Source organism: Hyalella azteca, unplaced genomic scaffold (assembly GCF_000764305.2).
Source record: "Hyalella azteca isolate HAZT.00-mixed unplaced genomic scaffold, Hazt_2.0.2 contig14438, whole genome shotgun sequence".
NCBI classification, from domain to species: domain Eukaryota; kingdom Metazoa; phylum Arthropoda; class Malacostraca; order Amphipoda; family Hyalellidae; genus Hyalella; species Hyalella azteca.
Window position 1 is genome coordinate 217,381 of NW_025944324.1, and position 17,403 is coordinate 234,783.

Consider the following 17,403-nt stretch of genomic DNA (forward strand, 5'->3'; position numbering starts at 1 on the left):
AATTATTACAGCATCTTGAATCCCGTCTTCCCTATATAGTCCCATCATCCCGAATTATACCCAATTATAAAAAAATTCATATAAATATTCAGGGATCAAACTTCAAGCGTGATCTAGCCCTCCTCTTCCCCATTTAATAGAACCATATTACTCATCCATTAATTAGAAAAAAAACATTTATTTTGTGGATTCATATTCAAACAATCTGCAGATATTTAAATATCCTCAGTAGATCACGATAATTAATTACCACTATCCTTTAATCGTCATGTTATGGTCTTGGACGTAATTTTTATATCATTCCTATGTCCCAACTATACTAATTAATAATTGTTTGGAATCGTCCCCGCATTGTGGGGCAAACAAGCAGATACCAGAAGGAGCCATTCCATTTCAATACTTACTAATATTTTTTACCTTTTCGACTAAACGAAAGAAAATCCTTTTCCACTTGAACGCGTTACGCTGTAAATATTTGTATCCAATATGGTTTGATCTATTGAAGTAGTTTCTTAAATTTAAACAATTAATAAATAAGATTCATTATCGAATATACAGTATATGTCCGTGATAGCTCCAATAACCACCCATAATCGTGGTGATCTGCGTTTAGTATATGCATTTTTGACAATTTGTTCACATAACCTAGCTAGTTTTCTGCTTGAACATTGAATTCTTACGCGTATTTCATTTTACCAGAAAATCATGAATATTTCAGGAAGGAAACTCCGATGAAAGATAATTCGTCAGAATAACTTTTCGACACACACCCATGATTGTGTTCATTAATAGCTGATTATCGTGCAATCTTTCAGTAATAAATTAATTACCATGCCACCTTTCATCACTAAATTAATTACCGTGCAACTTTTCATTAATAAATTAATTACCGTGAAACCTTTCATGATTAAATTAATTACTGGGCAGCCTTTTATTATTAAATTAGTTACCGTACAACTTTTCATTAATAAATTATTACCGTGCAAATTTTCAGTGATAAATTATTTACCTAGTAACCTTCCATTATTAAATTAATTAATCTGCAACCTTTCAGTAAAAAATTAAATATTTGGCAAACTTTCATTAATCTTGTAAAGATTATCAGCATCTGAATGCGACACGTGTAAAAACTGGGCGTGGAGGCAATCAGCAACATAAACTGTAGCTGTCGATGTATGAATCAACAGAATCATTATACTCCTCTTGTTACAGCTTAAGGTTCTTTCCGTACTTGAATGCAATCAACCCTTTAGCAAGTCTTCCTACTTGCTGTTGAACTCGCTCCTCCTCTTCCTAAGTCCTTAAACCTTAACAGTGGAGGCCGGCCCTAGGTTTTCCCTTAATCACTTTATGCTCCGCCTTGAACACAAAGTGTGTTGGTTGAACTCCGCCTTCGGTCCGTGATATTCGTATAACTGAGGTGTCCGTTGAAGAGGGTTTTCATACGTGCACCAGCCGTTCTTCCGTGAGAGTGTATCGGTTTCTTCAGAACTGAAATCAATTTGTGAAGCGTTTTTTTCCGATAATTGTGGTATATTAGCGACCGCCGGGAGATATAACCGTGTTTCAAACATTGACTGAGTTGGAATAATTTGTTTTAAATCGATCTCGATGAAATAAAATTCCAGTTTTGAATAAAAATGTGCGAGTGAAATTTCATCGAAACGAAATCTTTGTCGCACATCGCTGAAGATGCCTCAAGGAGCAACGTCTCTCTTACCGCCGCCGATCCCCAAGAAAATGGGATTTACAATCGAATCTCTGGTAGGCGGTCGGATGTCCCCACCAAAAACTGAATCCGAATCGCCACCATTGTCGACACTTCGAAATTCGATGAATTTTTTATCTTCGGATATCAATCGAGATGGGCGGTACACAGCAGATAATGGCTACGGACACAGGGACCAACATTCGAATATTTTGTTATCGCGAGATATTTTCGCTCTTCACCAGCAGCAACAGCATCAGAATGACATCGTGAATGACTGTTTTTTCAGGGAACAGATATTGATGCGGCAAAGATCACAGCTACAAGAACAGATAAATCAGGATCAACTGAAGCGTTCTACATTAAATAGGGAATTTCTAAATCAGGAATTGGAAAGAGAAGTATTACTTAGAGGTCACCAGGAATTCGAACGCAAGGAATTCGATGAAAAATGTACAAAGAAAACCAAAATATCGCCTCGAAATTCCCCGAGAAATTCACCGAGAAGTTCACCATCATTACCTCAAATTTCTTCTTCCCCACCACATTCATTTACAGAAGAAGATCGCCGATCTATTCCTTCCCCAAACTCAATGAAAAAGCACCTTGGTGCTACGCCTTCATTGACTTCAAGTTTAATCCACAACAATTTTATTAATCCTCTACAAGGTCCAATTTTATCGACTCTGCCACCACAATTTATGGCCCTTGGTGGTGCTGGTACAGGACCGCCACAGATACAAATACCTACACCTATGGTACACCCGTTACTGGGTGCAGGATTACCTCAAGGTCTTGGTGGTAGTTTATCCAACTTACCCGGTGGTATCGGGACTCCATTACCGGCGGTTCCAAGAGATTTTCCGCTTTATCCGTGGCTTCTATCCCGACATGGCAGAGTTTTTCAACCGGGATTTCCAGGTAATTGAGTATTTACTAATTAAAAGTAAAATTATGGGTTACACATTACTTGTGCAAAATTTTAGGTTAAAAAAATTTTATGTAAAATTTTGATTTAAAAAATTGTCAGTAGAATTTGGGTTAAAATTTTTTTTACATTTTTTGTTGAAATTGTGCCCTATATTTTGTACATATATACAATGTCGAACTGGTCAAATTCTATATAACTGATGTTCTGCCGTTGCTACTAAAAATATATAGTGACAATGTTATATGGTGTTGCTGATGCTTATAAACTTTTTTTGAACATTTTTGATTTAAAATGGTAAAATTTTGTGATTGAAATTGTGCCGTATATTTTTTTTGTGACGGTAGATCAACAACGTCAATTTATATGAAACTGTAGAGTTTGTGAAGTTTATTATTATTCAGGCTGAATAATAATTTTATTGCTAATGCTTGTAATTTTTTATCTTCTCTAAAATTTTATTAATTTTGAGCAACAACATTTTGACTTTGTGTCTGGTTCTTATAAGTTTCATATTATCATTGAATAAATTATTTTTATAAATATAAAAATCAATTGATATTTACAAGATTCGTCCAATATATTTTCACCCAAAAACCGCAATGTAAGAAAAATGTAAATGATTAATTTACAAAACTATTCATATTTGGGAAATTAAGAATTTAATTCCATTCAAATTCATAAATTTATGTCTAACTTTCACACTGCTTCATCATTTCGCTACAAAATACATACATCTCTATTAATTGTATATACTTTAAACGTATTAATATTCTAAAACATTTGGTAACTTGCATATGTATATGTACTAAAACATCACAATTATTTAAAATCGCAACAGAATAAACGTTTTGACTATCTGAATAAAAACATGTATACTGTGTTTATGTATATACATATAAATACTAACATGTATACTGTGTGTATGTATATACCACTTGCTATAACAAGTGTGTGTTGTATTCTAGCTGCGAAACGATAAATTATTTAAACAACAAGTGTTCAGAATCGTAAATATAACTAAAAATTTAATTCATTTGACTAGTTGACTTTAATTAGCTATCAATGATTGTGAATCGATCGCAGTGAATCGTTTCAAATAACCTTCAGCTCGTTATCATTCTCTAATTGCCAGAATATAAATGAATAGCTCGTGGAATAACCAAATTCATGATTCAAAGTGCATCCACCTGCATTCATTCTTTGAACAGAATCTGTTCAGTAATATTTTTTGAAAAATTCCAGTACTGAAAATCTATTTAATTGAATTTTTCATCTATTTCATTTGTGGATACTCCTGATGGTACAAAATCGAAGTTGATTAACAATATTTCTACTATGTGCCATTATAATGTGTAAAATTTTGTCGATAATATTTGTGTATTGATCAGTTTTACAAAAACCGAATTAATGAGCAAAGTACCTTCAAGATGAGTCACTATTCTTGAAATGAATCTTATTCTAATTTCGTATACCATTAAAGATAGAGAGCAAATATTAAAAAACGTAACAATATTAATTTAAAACAATTATGAGTGGAAATTATTTTCAAATCGGAGCAAAATTTTTTAATCCTATCATTTTAAATTTTCCTGGAAGTATCGCATAATTGGAAATAAATTCAGTACACAATGATTTACGAACAATTAAATGAACTTTGTGTTTTGCGGCACTCGAGTTTGCCAGAAGGTTAATTAATTGAACCTGAAAATAAATTCTTCATTACATAATTTTTTAGTGATTGATTTGTAATTGATGGAACAGTAATTAGAACTTCTGTTCAGTTAGCGTTAAAAATTTATGATTACCGACCATAAATACTATTAACATTTTTTCTTTTGTCCACACCAGTAAAAATACTCATTAGAACTGATGTGACCCCAATATGGATTCATGCTGATTTCAAATTGATTTTCCCAATTCGCTAAGAACACTGCATATATCACTTTAAAGTTAATCTCATTTTCTTCGTTATTCATTTAAATCAACATGTATGTTTTCATTTATTTGATTTGCATTTATTGAATTCGTCGATTACTCAAATTCTTGAAATATTACATTCACGTTGATGATTGTTAATTACTTTATAATAGCTAAACCGCCTAATTCATTAAAACAACGTTAAGAATTTTTAGAAATAAATATAGTTGGATTTGAAACTAAAAAAAATTCATACTCACTCAACGACTCATTTTCGTGAACAATAATTCTCAGCATTTAATATGGATCGAACTTGTGTTGCAGATTTAGTTTAGTTTGTTACGAATAAAATATTCTGAATTATGGATACACATTTCCATTAATTTCATTGGATATTCAGGTGCAATAATATCAGCCGCAAGAATAGAAAATTACCGGCAAATAATTCTTATGTGAAAGAAAAATCAATGCATTTATCATTATATTACGTTTATGTTCTGTTGAACTTATTTATTGGAGAGGTTGCCAGCTTCCAAAAAAGTAAAATGAGGCAAATTAATATTGACAATCTAATAAATAAAATTTCACTCCAACGTTTTCATAAACTCCTTGATCAATCAATCAATCTAATAAGTAAATGAGCATGATTGGTGACAACGCCAATCACGACGATTGCTGCAGATCAAGTTAAATTATTGTCAAAAAAGCATCATTGTTGACAATTAAATTTCTTCGAACTTATGATGGAATTCAATTTTTGTGGAAATAAATGCTTCTATAACACAAAATTTACATAATTTGTCTAAAATTTACATTATATTACCTTAAAAATTTATTTTTCGGTGGAAACATTGAAATCTCAGCTTCTTATATACTGTACGCTGGTTTACATTATCTATGTAATCTATATACACAAAACTAACGTAAAAATGTTCTTTCAAGAAAATTTTGATTGAACTTAATTTTAATGGAAATCAGAGCTTTTACTCAAAATATACATAAAATAACTTCATACAATAAACAAATTTTTCAGTAGATACCGTGATAGCTTGTTGTTCATGAAAATCTATTTTTACGTTTTACATTATTTCTAATAAATTTGCATGTAAATGATTTGAAGTAAATATTTTTCACAGATGGTCCTGATGTGTACCGCAGATTTTTGTTGCCGTTGAAAATACAAATATATATTTACTTATAATTTTGCGCATTACATTATTTATTAAAAATTTACACGCAAATAATATCAAGTAAATCTCATTCCAGTTGGTCCTGAAAGATACCCCGGGTTTTTTCTGCCGTTAAAGATTCAAATGAACATATCTTTTTCATTTTACGTTTTGCATTATTTGTCAAAAATTTATATGCAAATAATATCAAGTAAATCTTTTTCCAGTTGGCCCCCCGGTTTTTTCCTGCCGTTAAAGATTCAAATAAATATATATTTTTAATTTTACGTACTGCATTATTTATCAAAAATTTACCCGTATATAATTTGAATTAAATATCTTTTCCAGTTGGTCCTGAAGGATACCCCGTTTTTTTCTGCCGTTAAAGATTCAAATGAATATATCTTTTTCATTTTACGTATTGCATTATTTATCAAAAATTCACATGCAAATAATATCAAGTAAATCTTTTTCCAGTTGGTCCTGAAGGATAGATACCCCGGATTTTTTTTCTGCCGTTAAAGATTCAAATAAATATTTCCTTGTAATTTTACGTTTTACATTATAGATGTGAAATTTACATGTAATTCATTTGAATTAAATATTTTTCCAGTTGGTCCTGAAGGATACCCCGGATTTTTGCTGCCGTTCCGCAAGCCGAAGCGCATCCGAACAGCGTTCAGTCCGTCGCAGCTGCTGAAGCTGGAGCAGGCGTTCGAGAAGAACCAGTACGTCGTGGGACAGGAACGCAAGCAACTCGCTGTCAACCTCAGTCTTTCTGAAACTCAGGTTCGTTGTTCTCCTAAAATATATTAATAATTGTGTTTTTTTTTTTATTTTAACTAAAATTGTGAACAATACTTTACCTAACAATACTAGTAAAAATTAAGCTCGATATGTAATGCTTTATTTTTATGCACTGTTTGATTTTTGAGTTAATGTTTCGTTTCTATGCACTGTTTTATTTATATGTTAATGTTTTGTTATTTGTGTGAGGAAATCTAAATAATATTCAGGGATTAGCGTGTGAAAAAATGTCAGCAATATTTTCCGTAAAATATTTTTTGAATGATGAAAATTATATACCGGGAGTTAATTTCCACAAGAAAAACATGTTTCTGCGCGGCTGGAAGTTTAAAAATTTGTATTTCATCTGAAATAGATGCAGGGATGGCTTATGTTTTTCGGATGTGATTACTTAACTATCCTCATACCATTGATCATCATGTCGAAAAAAGTTCGCTCAAAGCTAACCGTAATGTTTTTCAATTTTTAATGTTACTTGCCACCGAAAATTAACAATGGATTTTTGCTAAACTTTATAGTACTTTACCAAACTTGGTAAACTATATATATGGTACTTTACACACTTTGTTAATAGCGGCAAAGTATGCATTCGATACCACGAATAAAGTTATCTAATAATTGAATGGGAATTATTTGCATTTGATGACACGTTTTTTCTTGGTTATTCATTACAATTCCGATGCTCCACTTTGCTTTTACATTTATTCGATTTAAATTGGCTAACGCGTGATTTGAAAAAAGTTTTGTTGAGGGTAAAAGAAACATTGCGTTTTATTTCTTCGATTTTTCATATTTTATTCGTACTCGTGCGATGTGCTAGTAAAGCGATTACTCAAGTTTGATCTATCAAATTCTAAGCTACGTTTTGCATCTGCGTTTTCACATGCTCCACTTTCAATTGTTTGTACAGCAAATTTGTACCGAAAAATTCTAAATTTTCTCAACAGCTTCCATAATGATATCGGTCTTCTATAAGAATCAATGTTCCAATGGCGCAGGAAATGCTATCTATCTAAGTTTTGTGTTTGCTGAAATTACAATTAACAACAATACCTGAAAATTTAAATATTTATAGCTGATCTGATTAGTTTGTATTTTGCTAATTCGATTACGGCGAACTGAAATTAAAATTTATAGCTTTAATTCATACCCGATATAACTTCAAGAACCCCGATGGAATTTCCTCTCGTGTCCGCAATTCGTGATTCCGGATCCTGGTTGTCTTTCCATCAAGTATTTTTAGGATCTCACGAGAGTCGATTGAGCTGTAATTTGACAATTGGCTGAAAAATGTTAGCAAGTTTCGGGAGGAGGTCTCGGTGGTCTAGCGTTAATTACACCATTACTCTGGTCTTCCTAATGCCTCCTTCGGTGCTCGACCAATTGGCCATCCGCAAGACAATTATGTTTCTGGGCGCACTAACGACCTGCCTGAGACCTGCCGGTAATTAAACTCACAAGAACTAAAGTTATTTAAGTAATCTTGACCCCAGTTTACCCCCTCTTAACACCATTTTCTCAACGCTAACACTCCACTTTACCAAGTCATTATCGAGGGAACTGGAGTTCTCGGTTTCTTGCATCTCGTGGGGATCATAAAACGTTTTCTTTGGGATGTTCGCGCGGTCCTAACAAAAATGTATGGCACTTCTAACTTCGGTCTTAAAGTGCTGCAATGGCGCTTTTTGTTAAAGCTACTTGAGATTTGCTCCCGGGTTATATAGTCTGCCACAGTGAAAAGAATTTCAGAAAATAAATGATGTCATCACCCAAAATGGCCTGGTATGAAACTGATCATAAATTAATCAAAAATACTGTGATTAGTGAAGTACTTACTATCAATCGGTTGCCGTAAATATTCATTCAGTTAATAATACATATTATTCATACAAACTTTAGAGTCCATTAGCTTCTCTATACCGTATTAAGCAATTATTCGTCAATAACCACAAGTGATTGCAATATTAACCAATTTTTGCAGCAAAGAAATTAATTCTAAACGATACCTATTCAAGAAATAATGCATTATACCTGACATATTTACCACTATATTATATATACACATCGTTCTACTGGCAAATGAGATGTATTGGAGATGCGAGGGTGTTGGAGGTGTGAGGGTGTTGGAGTTGTAAGGGTGTTGGAGTTGTAAGGGTGTTGGAGGTGTTAGGGTGTTGGAGGTGTGAGGGTGTTGGAGGTGTGAGGGTGTTGGAGGTGTGAGGGTGTTGGAGGTGTTGGAGGTGTGAGGGTGTTGGAGGTGTGAGGGTGTTGGAGGTGTGAGGGTGTTGGAGGCGATGGAGGTGTTAGGAAGGCCCTACAGGGAAGGCCAATAAACTGGTCTAAGTTAACAAGCTGTCACGGTCCGAAATTTGGCCTAACTTGTTCTTCATTGGTCCCCGGTGTGTGGTTTATAGAGTGGGGCGAGAGTGGTTTATAGAGTGGGGCGAAAGTGGTTTATAGAGTGGGGCGAGAGTGGTTCATAGAGTGGGGCGAGAGTGGTTTATAGAGTGGGGCGAGAGTGGTTTATAGATTGGGGCGAGTGTGGTTTATAGATTGGGGCGAGTGTGGTATATAGAGTGGGGCCAGAGTGGTTTATAGAATGGGGCGAGTGTGGTTTATAGAGTGGGGCGAGAGTGGTTTATAGAGTGGGGTGAGAGTGGTTTATAGAGTGGGGCGAGAGTGGTTTATAGAGTGGGGCAAGAGTGGTTTATAGAGTGGGGCGAGAGTAGTTTATAGAGTGGGGCGAAAGTGGTTTACAGAGTGGGGCGAGAGTGGTTTATAGAGTGGGGCGAGAGTGGTTTAGAGTGGGCGAGAGGGGTTTATAGAGTGGGGCGAGAGTGGTTTATGGAGTGGGGCGAGTTTGGTTTTTCGAGTGGGGCGAAAGTGGTTTATAGAGTGGGGCGAGAGTGGTTTATAGAGTGGGGCGAGAGACCTGAAATAAGTGATGCAGTGAGAGGCAGTGTGCAATGCACTGCAACTGTACGTTGATGTATGAGCACATTTCTTTACGATTTGAATAATTTATTCGAATTTCTAATGTAGGTTTAAAAAAATCGACATTTCATCACGATTTGAAGAATTTATTTGAATTTCAAAAGTATGTTTTTCACCAAAAACCTTGACATTTCATCACGATTCAAATAATTCATTCTAATTTCTAAGGTATGTTTTTCACAAAAAAATATTGAATATTTTTTCTCAACGCGTGATTCTTTGTAATTTTAAATCAAAATTTATTCCGATCTGATGGATTTTATTTATAATGCATATCGCAAATTAATTTTAAATTATAATATATAATTATAATTACAATTATATATAATTACATGATTAATTTTATTTATAATTACGTAATTATTTGAAAAATATACTTCCATTTGACTGTCTACAGTCAGGCATATTTTACTGCATAACTAACTGCTATAATTATTTAAAATGTGGGTTCCATGTGGATAATCTTTTGATTTAATGTGCGCATCATTTCTCATTATCCACGTTAAACTTTGAATGTAATTGAATGGAAACAAAGTCTGGATCGCTTTTATGCATGGTAGAAATGATTAGATTTTACAAAATTTAACTGAAAAAAATTGGAAAAAAATGTTACAATATTAAAACAAATAAATCCTATAAACATCCACTTATAATTAATAGGTTGTTGTTGTTTGTTTAAGTAAGGTGCAAATGAAGCAGTGAACAAACACTACATTTTATTGCTCTTCATTTCACCGCACTTGATGGCTGCCTGGACCACGCAAAATGAAAATGCAAATTTTATGAGCCCACTTGTCGACCATTCCCGTGAACATTTTTCTCATTGGCGAATTGTATTTCATTTAATTTGTGTTATTTAAGACACAAATAGTATATATTGGCAAATTTTAAATGTAAGCACATTTTAATCTGAAATAGAATTCATCTTTAGTACGCATACTCTCAATTTGACTCAAAATGGAAGTTTTTCGTTTCAAGTTTTCGGTATAGTTCTTCGCATAATTGACATAATTGAAGTTGGTCAACGTTAAAGCTTAGCGCAAGTTCTTTAATTGTATTCGAGATGCTACTAATGCCAAATAAAAGTTTCATGTTCAGTTAATTCGTTAGATAAAGTTTGAGTTGTTCGTTAATTACTTTGTTGCATTCGATAACTAACACAATTATTCTCTCCTTAATTAACACGAGTTGCAATTCTGTATTGTTTCTTTTGAAATAAATTCTTAACTTGATATCTACAACGATCATTTTCCCTTTACTATTTACTTTATCCATTCACATCAAATTCTTTCGTTTTACTTCACATTCGCCCTTTCTCTTTATACCCAACGATTATGTCATCGGTTTATCTCTACTCTTAGCCTTTCCGTATGTGCTCAGTCTGCTCTCTCAGCCTCACTGGCACCCTTTCCACCAGCAGTAACACAAGCATTATAAGCTCCATCAATTTGTCCGTCATGATAGCGTTCGGAAGTGTGTAAACTGTTCACTGGATTAGCAGTGAGGGGAGACTTCGCTGCCGAGGGGAGTCGTCGATGCCGAGGGGAGAGTTCGCTGGCGAGGGAAGCTCGGCTATTATTGCTCCAGCCACGGCAATTGACCCTCGGTTTTGCTTGTCTGATGATAGCAAGATGTGTGGCATCATTGTAATCTCGGTGAAATCATTTGAGTTCAAAGAACCCCTTCACTTCAAAATTCAGGATGAAAATTTTTTCCCAGCAATTTATGTTTCTCTAAATTTTTTTTGAAAAATATCCAATTTGAACCTTAGTCGGTGATATAAAAAGTTGCGATTAAAATATTTTTCAGTATTCTGATAACCAAAGGATACTTGGGTCCTGTTTCAGCTGCTTAAAATTGTAATTTGTAGCTGAGTGAAACCTATTGATATAGGTTTCAATATTATTTCATTTTTCATGTATAAAAAATTTCGAAAAATTTCGCTAACAGAACGTTTTTAAAATAATTCATCTATCGAAGCTGGACAGAGTGCGTTTCCTGAGAAAATGTCGTTCCATGTGATGCTATATCGATATAGTATCATTAAATTTTAGTAACAAGAATTACTCACTTTATTTCTCCATGACAAGGAACCACTAAGATTTTTAAATTCCTTTTTAACTAAGCGTTCAGCTGGTTTGTACGCCATAGAAAGCAAACATTAATAAGGTGATTCTCTCTTTATTGAGTTCCAATAAGGTGGTACTCGCTCTTTATTAAAGAAACACTAAGGTGGTAGTCGCTCTTTATTAAAGAGTCACAAAGGTGATACTCTTTATTAATCAAGCACTAAGGTGACACTCGCTCATTATTAAGTTCCAATAAGGTGGTACTCGCTCTTTATTAAAAGATCACTAAGGTGATACTCGCTCTAATAAAGGACCCCTCTGCTCACTCTGAAGCCTGAGCAGCAAGCAAAAATGATACACACATCATCTCCCCCTATCTTCTCCTAGAGTATCTCTTCCTCCTACATGAACCTCATATTAGCCGGTATCCTACGAGTATCCTATGCCTCATATTGCCGGTATCATACGAGTATCCTATAATGGATTTATACGAGGGTGGGCCATAGACGGAAGGAGGCAGCGGAAGGAGCTAGACTGGTCCCTCCATACGATAAGGAAGTCGCTGCAATTTGCTACAGAACAAATGTTGTCGTTGATTGCTTGTTAACGAGCGGTCTTTGTGTGTGTTATTTTTTGTTGCTGTTCGCTACTTAAGACTTTAAACGAGCCGCTTGAATTGCGGAGTTGCTGTCAGCTTGTTGTGGGGGTGGGCTCTTGTATAGCTGGTAAACCGAAAATTAGTAATTATAAATGTAAAACTAAAATTTTTAGCAAATCAATAACAGACAGTATTTTTCATTCGAGTTGAGCTTTTTTTCTGAAAAGTAGTAATTTTATATATTAAATTCAGAACTTTTAGCAAATCAATAACACAGATTTTTTCATTTGAGTTCAGTTTCTAAATTGTCACAATTTCTCGGTGACTTTCAAGCATTTGAAACTCGTTCTATTTGATTTCTTTGATTCTTCATAATTATTTTAATAACATGGATTTCCATAAATAGATTTAGCCTAGTGATTCTTGGAATTTGATTTTTGCACGTTATGTAATTTTTCAATCTCATTCTTTTGAACTTTTTTCTGAATAAATTCGCACTTCTTAGTCGAAACTCATCGCTTCCCTTTCTATGATGTTGTGGATTACGCAATGGATTATCCGTACTCTAAAGTTATCAAATTTTACTGCCTCACTGCCATGCAAATAATTGAGTGAAGCAAAGCCAGCCTCCGCCTCCGCCTCATATAATTGAGTGAGGCACAAGCCAGCCTCCGCCTTATATAATCGAGTGAGGCACAAGTTAGCCTCCGCCCCATATAATTGAGTGAGGCACAAGCCAGCCTCCGCCTTTTGTAATTGAGTGAGGCAAAAGCCAGCCTCCGCCTCCTGTAATTGAGTGAGGCACAAGCCAGCCTCCGCCTCGTATAATTGAGTGAGGCACAAGCCAGCCTCCGCCTCCGCCTCATACAATTGAGGGAGGCAGCAGCGGAATGTGGCGCGGTCCTGTTGCGGCGGAGGAGGGAGCCTCGGACCATTACCCTCATTGCTGGCATTAACTCCGCCGACACGCACAGTTACCGCCGCCCGCGCGCACAATATGCTTCTGAAGCCACTCCGCCGCCGCCCCACCGCCGGCCTACCGCCGCTCGCGCACACAATATGCTTCTGAAGCCACTCCGCCGCCGCCCCACCGCCGGCCTACCGCCGCCCGCGCGCACAATATGCTTCTGAAGCTACTCCGCCGCCGCCCCACCGCCGGCCTACCGCCGCCCAAGGATGTTGCGGCGGAGGAGGGAGCCTCGGACCATTACCCTCATTGCTGGCATTAACTCCGCCGACACGCACAGTTACCGCCGCTCGCGCGCACAATATGCTTCTGAAGCCACCCCACCGCCGCCCCACCGCCGGCCTACCACCGGTCGCTCGCACAATATGCTTCTGAAGCTACTCCACCGCCGCTTCACCGCCGGCCTACCGCCGCTCGCGCGCACCATATGCTTCTGAAGCTACTCCACCGCCACCCCACCGCCGGCCTACCGCCGGTTCACCGCCGCTCGCGCGCACAATATGCTGGTCCCTCCGCCGGCACGCGGCCGTTGTTCTCATGATCTTGCGCCTGATACTTAATACTTTGTCGCAGAAGAGATGAGAGTTGTTGACAATAATTGAAAATGATACTTTATGGGGATAGAATGGCGAGCTAAATTTCCAGTACTTAGAAATAATAATTCATTGCACACTTGACTGATGAGTTGAACGGTTGAAGGTTTTTAGTGACATACAGTACAAATCGACAAAAAAGATAATCAAATTTCAAGCAACTTATTCCTATACTCTCATTCAATGATGCGATTTTTTATTACCTTTCTTGACTGGCATTGAGAGAATTTCTCGTTACCTTTCTTCTCACTCATTTATGAAACTTTTTACTTAACTAATTTCTTTCCTTCTTTCAATTGTGGTATTTTTATTGACTTGCACCATTATTTTCTTTTGATGATAGAATTTTTTATTTACATACCTCTCTTCCTTGACGGTGACAGAATTTTTATTGAAGAACACCTTTCTTCTCCCTTGATGATATAATTTTTTATTTTGCGTGCTCCATTCTTCTCTTTCGATGATAGAATATTTTAATAACATTCACTTTCTTTTTGTCGCAGGTCAAAGTTTGGTTTCAAAATCGCCGGACGAAACATAAAAGACTTCTACAAGAAGACGACGATGGAACGGCCGGTAAAAGTGGGAGTGAAGATAAAAATAACGAAGATGGACTCATCATCGAACACGAGGAAGATGAAGAAGAGTTGGATGTTTTGGATGAAGCCAGTGAAGCATAAAATTTTACGAGAAAATTTTCCATAAGTTATCGCATAAATTGTGGCCAAGTTTAGCAGTCTTAGAAACCTTACGCCTATCCGCCAAATCGAGATTTTGCGTAGAGAATTTCATGCCTATCTTCGACTATAGAAGAGGACTTAAGCTAAAATGTGAACAAAATGTTACTTTGTACATCGTTTTCATCGAGAAAGTATTGAATGGAGCGCTTAATCTGATTAATAAGATTTTTTATCTTTTCTTGAACTTCCAGCCTGGAAAGGAGTAAATGCGCTACGGTGGAACAATGCGGGTCGTTCTTCTGAAACCTTCTGATTGTTTTATTTTGAGTTACGAATTATGTTTTTCTTTGCTGTGAACAGATTTCTTGTAAATTTAAATTTTGAGGACTTCGCAGCTTTGTTCTAATAGTTCATAAAATCGTTTTCAACTACAATAATGTTTTTTATTTATACTTTTGTTATAAGCTTCATTCCGGCAGATGTGGCAACTTAACCACCAGAAACTGCACAGCTTTAAAAATTGTGTATGAATAATTCCAAAATTTATTATAAACAAAGATTCAAGTAATTATTATAGTCAGCCTTCCAATTCTTGTCTCGTTTACCACAGTGGAAATTCAAGTCTTCTAAACATGGGTGACAATGTAGAGTGCCAATTCCTTTCTTATTTCGATCCTACCAAAACTGTTCGAATTTTAATGGTAAATGAGTGAATCAACTTGTAATGGATGGTTCGAGTGGTAAATGATAAGAAAACTGAAAAATGTATATTTGAAGAAAAATTTTTGTTAGCTGGAAATGCCTGTTTTGAGACTACATCTTATTTTAATGAATTGATTTTCTAATACCCGCGCCAGAACGAATAACTGCGCATCAATACATGCGAAGAAGCCCAGTCATGAAAAAGCTACACTGCCAAAAATCATGATATTTTGAAAATCCTCAGATATTCCAAAAACTGAAGGATTCGCACGAGTGACCAGTTTTAAAATATCAGCATTAGAAATGCCTATGGACGAAAGTGAAAAAATAGTCTGTCATTTCATGTGTGCCCAAAAATCTTACAGATTTTCGTTGAGTTTTCAAGCCACCGAGCAGGTGTATCAATGCTATCACTGCAAACAAAAAGCACTTCTTGATAACGGTGGAAAAACGGTCGGACCGCCGTTCTAGGGGCCAGCCGCCCTGTAAAATAAAACCATGTCACCGTTTTTTAATTTATATCAACATTGATAACTAGGAATATGCTTCAAAGAAAACGGCGACGCTATTTAGTTTCACGAGGAGGTCGGCAATTTGAACGCCAGTAAGACCGTTTTTTGCCGTTGTTTTCGAACTGTGGATGTACTCTACCGTTACATTACGCACACCGAATCCCCAGCCAATCAATACTGAATAAGTTAAATGAGTAAAATGTGACTTGAGTGACGCAGATTTTTGAACGTTAGAATGACTACCATCCAATTGTGAAGGTGATCTGACTAACGAATGATCACCTTCCTATAGTGACTAACGAATGATCACCTTCCTATAGTGACTAACGAATGATCACCTACCAATAGTGAAGGTGATCTGACTAGTGAGAGGTCACATTCTAGCTAAAGCTTTTTGATTATGGAAGTATCGCTATAATTCATAGTGATATATATAATCACTTAATCAGTGTCAAGTAAGGTGATGACATTCAGTGGATGGATGCCAATGGACAAAAAGATAATCTGATCTGTACAAAAATTTCAAATGTGCGAAGAGAACCGTTTTTGACTCGCACATAAATGTCTCGTATAATTAAACGTTCTACTCGAAATATTTTTATTCAATGTAACTCTTTCAAATGTGCGAAGAGATCAGTTTTTGCTTACACATGAATGTCTTTTGTAATTGAACGTTCTACTTAATATATTGTGATTCAATGTAACTTTGAAAATATAATTTAAAATTAGTTTTCGAAACTTTCAAAAGTGTACCAAACATAAAATCTATACAAACAAGTGGAATCAGTGTTCAAGTATTTTAGTGTTTGCCATAAATAGTTTGTGATTGACCGACCTTTTGTACATTGTCTAGAAGCTTTTTCCTTAGAAATGCCATAAGCTTTCATGAAATTTGTTCCGAAAAAAATTCTACTAAAAGTATTTGTTCGGCAAAATCTATGTCATGGTTTCATAATTAATTACTTTATAAGAATTAATGATATACTATTAGTAATCCTCTATTGCCAAAAAAATTGATATATCGTGAAAGTTCCAAAGCGAAATCTTTTAGCGTAAATTCAGGCGTAATTTATTCACGAAAAAACATAAACAGAGCATTTGATTGTATTTGTTCTTTTTATCATTACTGCATTTGATGAATATCAAAGATTGGAACAAGAAACTTACATTTACGATTGACATGAACATTTTATAAACTGAATGGAGCTTAGAAAAAAGATAAGAATCGCAAAAAAAAACTGAAATATGTTTCACTGACTATCACAGTATTTTCGTACAATTCAATAATTAGTGAATAAAATATTCTGTTTTGTTTAACCTTTTTCGCTAAACCACGTAGTTTAGCTGAATTCCAGGTTATCGCCTAATTAAGCACTTGTTATTTAACATGACAAAACAATCATCATTCTAGCACATGAATGATTGTTGTTCGTGTATATAACTGTTTATTATTGTACAGAAGTTTTATTACGTGTTCGAAGTAGGTTTAGAATGGTTTACCTTTATATTCGTATCAAATTTTAATTTTTGTATAATTCTTGTAAAATTTATAAATCGAGCAATGGATATCTGTCTGATATTTCGTGGATATTCCCCTTGTAAACTTTCTTGATTTTCATATAATGGGATAGTTTGGCAGAAGCTGTTCCTTTATACATGTTCGATTGAAGACTAGAGAATGAAATTATTAATAATTTTAAATGTAGTCGTTTTCTCAAAGTAGCCATTTTAAAAATCCATTAAAAAACTGTTCAAT

At 35.4% G+C, this 17,403-nt stretch overlaps 1 protein-coding gene across 1 annotated transcript; it reads left to right on the forward strand.

Annotated features, from left to right (window-relative positions):
- Positions 1-1,458: 1,458 nt before the first annotated feature.
- Positions 1,459-16,529, forward strand: LOC108672133 (homeobox protein EMX1). Its single transcript, XM_018159760.2, has 3 exons — positions 1,459-2,629; positions 6,339-6,514; positions 14,257-16,529. Exons 1-3 carry the CDS (start codon positions 1,693-1,695, stop codon positions 14,431-14,433), a joined length of 1,290 nt encoding a protein of 429 aa, XP_018015249.1. The 5' UTR covers positions 1,459-1,692; the 3' UTR covers positions 14,434-16,529.
- The last annotated feature ends 874 nt before the right edge of the window (positions 16,530-17,403 follow it).

Bases quoted from the DNA above. Each gene is read 5' to 3' on its own strand.
- LOC108672133 (XM_018159760.2), top strand. From the start codon at position 1,693: ATGCCTCAAGGAGCAACGTCTCTCTTACCGCCGCCGATCCCCAAGAAA. The intron at 2,630-6,338 runs GTAATTGAGTAT...ATATTTTTCCAG, and splicing joins TTTTCAACCGGGATTTCCAG to TTGGTCCTGAAGGATACCCC. The intron at 6,515-14,256 runs GTTCGTTGTTCT...TTTTTGTCGCAG, and splicing joins TCAGTCTTTCTGAAACTCAG to GTCAAAGTTTGGTTTCAAAA.